The 6000-nt window shown below is 41.2% G+C and overlaps 1 protein-coding gene across 1 annotated transcript in view; it reads left to right on the forward strand.

The window, feature by feature from the left end:
- The window catches only part of CC2D2B (coiled-coil and C2 domain containing 2B), a gene marked incomplete at both ends in the record, with an annotated part of 107876 nt that extends 101876 nt beyond the window's left edge, over positions 1–6000 (forward strand). The window contains 3 exons of the mRNA XM_081268240.1: positions 2136–2194; positions 3675–3852; positions 5812–6000. Coding sequence (XP_081124366.1) covers positions 2136–2194; positions 3675–3852; positions 5812–6000 — 426 coding nt within the window. The remainder of the gene's footprint in view (positions 1–2135; positions 2195–3674; positions 3853–5811) is intronic.

Genomic DNA, 6000 nt, shown 5'->3' on the forward strand with positions numbered 1-6000 from the left:
TTCATCTTAGAGGTCTTGGAGGAGGAAATAGAAGGAGACAGACAAAGAAGTGGTGAGTGATCAGTGCTATTTAAAAAATAAATGAGTAAGCTTTGGGAGCATGCAGGAGGTCCTGAGGAAGTGGAGTCCCAGAGCTCCAGGGAAAAGCTGTGACAAGCTAAGTAAGGAAGACTTGGCAGGAGCTTGCATACATGAAAGTTAGAGATCAGAATGGTCCAGCGGAGAGGGCAGCAGCAGGTGGGAAGACCGGCGGTGGTGAGATGTCTGTCAAGGAGCTGACTACCCTACGTGGCCGCGGCCAGGGCTGAGCAGAGACCTGGTAAGGATTCGGGTCTTTATCTCCAGGGCAGTCAAAGCCAACATCACTACAGCAAGGGCTGCCATGATCAAACTACTTTTTAAAAAGCCTTCTGACTCAGTAGAAACTAAATCTCTCTGCCAAGTTGAATGTACAAATAGAAAACCTATAGTGGTATTGGATTTATGTCTCCATTGCTTTCTTTTCTCTGGGTTAATGGTCCTTGTTCTTGCACCTTGCCACATTCACCCCAGAACAAACCACAACTAAAGTGAACACCGTCTGTTACATACAACCAAGAACACAAATTTGAGCGTCCATGAGGAGCATGTGGGTATTCAGAGATGGGGTTGACAAGGAAACCCTCTTGAAGTATTGAGGGACATGAGTTCCTGGAAAGAAGGTGGCCTTTGCCAGAAAAAAACCAACAGACATCCTGTAAACTTACCAAGTCAACATTCCCAGGCCTCGGGGTGGGACCTGGAGGGGCCAAGCTCATCCACAGCAGTTGCCTGGTGAAAGATGGGAGGTAGACAATGGCGGTGCGAACCATCAGGGAATGCAGTCCACTGGTGTGTGTGGAACGGCTGCTGTCCCTGCAAAGACAATGGAGTTCATCCTTGCCTTTCTCAGTGTCTATTCTCTCTTGCCGTGACTCTTGAGGAGACTCCCTGGGCCTGAGACTGTTATTTAATGGCTCATCAACCATGCAGGGCATCTAAACCACCTGGGGGGCTCATTAAAACACAGATCACTAGGCCGCACTCCAGAGTTTCTGATTCATTGGATCTGAGGAGAGGGCCAGAGTGTATTTCAAATAAGTTCCCAACTCTAGGATTGCTGGTCTGGGCCACGCTTGGGGAACCTCTAGGCCTATCCCTTTTGCCCACTTTTGTAGAATCCTCATTCCACTCGTGAGGGGAACATCTTTCCCTGTCCCTACAGCTGCCTAAGCTCTCAAAACCCAGCCCCTTGCTCTCACTCTTGTGAGCCCTGCAGGGAGGGGGGAGTTGAGTTGAGAGGGCATTTGAGAAGTTCTCCCCTCCTCCTAGAAAATTCTGTCTAGGAGGCAAACCTGAGGAAGAACCTGAGGAAGAAGGAAGAACTGTGCCTCAGGGCTGTTGGGGGCGTGGGCCTGTGGCAAGAGCTCAGAGATGGGGGAGGGTAAAATGAATCTGTGTGTGTGTGAGATTAAGTGCACATGCACACACATGTAAGTACAAAGAATTGGCTCCCGACAAGTATAAGAAGCAAGCACTCAGAAGGATAATGATAAACTTTGTTAGAAGAGGACTAATAACAATAGCATTAATGTCTGATGTTCATTGAGTATTCCATGGGTCCGGCTTTACACATACTACTCTATTTAAAAATCTTCACACACAAAAAAAAATATCTTCACAAGATCCCAGAGCAGTGGGCACTATAACTGTCCCTGTTCTAAAGAGGAAGTAACAAACTCAAAAAAACAGATTAGATAACTTTGCCAAAGTCACAGTAGGCATAAGAGACCAGTGCAGCTGTCAAAGACTATTTGGTAGAATCAATAGCATGTCAAATGCTTGTTTGAATAAATGAGGTGATGAAAGGTCTCTTACTCATGGAAAATTATTTTTTTATTTTTTATTTTTTTGTAAATCCATGCCCTCTCCCTTGCTCTGTTGAAGCAATGTTGAAATCAAAGGAAATACTGTGATCTATGTTTTATCAAAAGGATGGAGTGTTTTTGCCGTGAGAGATAGGCTTGGGTCCCCTAGTCTTAGCATCCCAGGGGAAACTGTGATATAAAGATGGCCTCTCTACAGTCTTTCCTGACTTTCAATCATCTGTATTTCAGCCTGAAGAAATCATTTATTCTGATACTAGTAAAAGCATGGTAGAAGATCTAAAGAACAGGTACCGTGGTCTCCTGCTAATCTCTTATTCAGTCACATTTCATTCCTCTATCCCAGCCTTTTAAAATACCTGTTAGATTCACCAAGAGAAGCATGAAAAGGAAGACATTAACCATTAGTTCCATTGAGCCATCTGTCTCTTGACAGACACATTGAAAAGCGAACCCTCTTATCATCCAGGGCACTCTTTGAATGGACAGTCCAAATTAACTCGGGAGAACACTGTAGGCCACTGATGGAAAGTTCCCAGCACAGATGCCTGTTGAACCTAAGCTAATAACAATGCAGCAGCTAACGCTTCTTGGAAGTACATAAAGGAAAATGACAAGTGACCCAGAGAATGGTAAAAACATCCCATTTGAATGATAGATACAGTGTTATTGTTGCTGCATGCAGGTACCTTGAAATGTTCAGTCAAGTCCAAAGGGTCACAGACTTTGCAGCGGGCCTCACTTCTAATCTAAATGCATCAGAAGCTTTTGGGTCTGACTGTCTCCAGTGACTTACTCACACGGCAGATACTCCACTACCAACTAATCAGAATAGTGTGATGAAAATCATCTGGCCACTCCTTTTTCTCACTGGAACACAATCCACTTCACCCTCTGTTGTTTTCTTTCCTCATTTGCCAGTTTTTAACAAGTTTACATTTAAAAACTTTTTAATTACATGTCCCAGGGCTCAGTACAGACTTCTTGAATTTTTATCTGGAGGTGAAAGAAACATTCTGATAAAGCCCTGCAGGGGATTCTGAGAATAGCTACTATTGTGATCCTCTGCAAACTCCTACCTATTTAGCTGCATCATTAAACCTAGCCAAGAAGAAACTCCCAGCAGCTTTTGTAACACACACTGTGGTTAGAAACTAAATCCACACAGTCATCCTACACAGAAGAGAGGCTTCCCAGGAGGTCCCCATCAACCATATTGTTCTGCCTTCCCTCGTCTTCCCAGCACAGTTCCTCACCAGACACTGTTCTAACTGATAAACCCTCACTGAGCTATATTCTTGTAGAGGAAGGCTGATCATCAAACCCATCAGTCCATTGCCTGGTTTCCTCTCAACTCTGCTTATTAAATTAACTGATCTAATAATCTTGTCCCTGTTAACATCATCCCAGGCGAGATATCTGAGTTTCTGTATTCTTAGAAAAACAATGTCATATATCAAAGAAAGGTCTTACAGAGTAGGGATGTTGGTCAATAGATGTTTTCAGCAGCTTCTTAACTCACGGGTAACTGGAAAAGAGTTGTGCTCCGGAGACCTAGTTTCTGGCCAACCAATCTCCAGCCAACCAACCCCTGTTTCTTCCTAACTTCATTAATGTGAATGGTGGCAGACGGCCCTAGCTAAAGAGGTCTGGTTTCCTCTTACGACCAAAAAGCATCATTCTCATACTTAAAGAATCAAATGACAAAACTCTCATCACACTAAATGTGTTGTAATTTGTCACAGAATTATCTTTGCATTCTTACCTTAGGATTGAAAGGACTCTAAAGTGTAAGATCATGGAATGGAGACCTAAACACCCAACACATTGGAATCGACAATGTATTTCTATTTTGCGACAACTCCTTCCTAAGCTGGAACTTGGCACAAGAAGCTTTGTTTCATCTGAAGAAGAGAGTGAATTTGAAAGACTGATGCAATTTTATTGGGTTTGTATATGATTTCATGCATTAATAACCTTGGGTTATCTGTGTTGTTCATTGCCAAAAAAATAGCAATCTTCAATATTTCTTAAGTGCCTTTTATCTTTGTCCTACAAGATAGATGCTATGGCATTAAAATGTATTTACTTATAAACCAAGGAAATTGCCAATGCAGTGAACAATTATTATAGAACCATATTGTGTGGCATTTTCTTGGGACAAGTTGCATGTTTTATGACATATGAACTACAAAATTTGAAAAGTGATACCCAAAAGAACACGCACTGCAACTGAAAAATGAAAAATGATCTCCAGTAATAGACTGGACTCCCTGTTATTCTGGGCAAGAGGATTCTAGGCAAGCTTCAATATCTCCCATATTCAAATTGCTCCCAAATGTATACATTCTGCCTGGACTTTTTTCTTTCTTTTTTTTTAAATGTTTATTTTGTTTTGTTTTGTTTTAGGTGGACACAGTATCTTTATTCATTTTTATGTGGTGCTGAGGATCGAACCCAGTGCCTCGCGCATGCCAGGCAGCGCGCTACCACTTGAGCCACATTATCAGCCCTTGGACCTTTTTCTTGACCTCCCTTCTTATATTCATTTGTCTAGTGACATCTTGAATAGTAAAGAGGCATCTCAAACTCAGCAAGTCCACAGGCAAACAGGTTGGGCTTTTGGTATTTGTTAGGGTCCTCCTTTCCTTCTACAGCACCTGGGTGTCCTTTTACCTCCATTTCCCTGTAAACTGGTCCAGTGGATTTTTGAAAACCCCATACTTATAAGAGTGAGACTCCTTTCCTGTACCATCAAATAGATGAGATGTATCCTAGGGGAACTCCCTGAGAGGTAAAGGACCTGTTGGCAGTTGAGTCCTTAGGCTTCAAGAGAGGGATCTGCAGGCACTATTCATTCATAAATAAGGAGAAAGTTGCTTTTATTTTGCTTGGTTTTTTAATAGAATTAAAGGGGTGAACTGCAAAGCATAGTAAAATAAAAACCAAGGTTTAACACTTGGAGTTCCTATGTAAAGTTATCTATTTAATAATACGTAGTCAAAAATAATAAAACTGGACTGAACCCTGTACCCTGTGTTCAAATCCTAGTGATGTAGCCACTCACTAGGGAAAATTATCTAACCTCATTTTACCTTCTATCCCATTGGATAACAGGGATTAAAAAAAAAAAGCTGTTTTGTGGTTGTGGTGAGGATTAATTAGTCAATATTGTACCCATTGTACCCAGAACCTAGATAAGTGTTTTTATACTAAATGTTAACTATTATTTTTATTCTACGTGCCAGGCACTGGAATTATGACAATGAACAAGAAAGATACAATCTTGTGCATTCACACAGATTATAGGCTAGTTAGACTAGAAAGCAGATAATTACAATATATTTTATTAAGTAAGTGAATGGAGAGATGCTGCAGTACTCAATCACATATGAAGGACATGTAAATAGATTTGAGGACCAGGAAAATCCACCTAAGGTAGGCAATCTCAGGCTGAAAAAAAAAAAGAGGTTTATTATGGTCATCTGTCTTATTAAATAATTCTACATAGGACTGTATTCCACAACCCTTTTATACTATCACACGGTAGTCACTTAATACATATAATCATTGTTGAATAAATTCCTCATATGTAAAGCCAAGTAATATCCTTGTCAGCTGTTTGCAAGTTAATTGTGTAGGTTCTGTTATCAGACAGACCCAGTTAAGCTCTTCTCTATCTGTAAAGTGGCTGTTACAATAGAACCTACCTCATAGGGTCATTTTGGGATTAAATATGTATGGGAAGCATTTAGCACTGTAAAACTAGGACATAATCAACATCCACAGAACAATGGTTTTATGAGTACTCTTTCTTTGAGCCTGCTATGATAATTTTGCATCCAGTAATTCCAGATTATCTCCATGATTGTAATATGGTTTGTGTGTTGTTCTGTCCTTGATCCAGATCACAGGATTTCCCATCCAGATGCGATACACTGATGTACAGTCTGTTATTGATGCTGTGTATCAGACTGGAATTCACGCTTCTGAATTTCCCCAGACAGAATATGCTTTAGCTGTGTACATTCACCCATACCCAAACAACATACTGTCTGTGTGGGTCTACTTAGCTTCCTTAGCCCGACATCAGTGA

Source organism: Spermophilus citellus (genome assembly GCF_964194105.1).
Source record: "Spermophilus citellus genome assembly, chromosome: 15".
Lineage (NCBI taxonomy): Eukaryota > Metazoa > Chordata > Mammalia > Rodentia > Sciuridae > Spermophilus > Spermophilus citellus.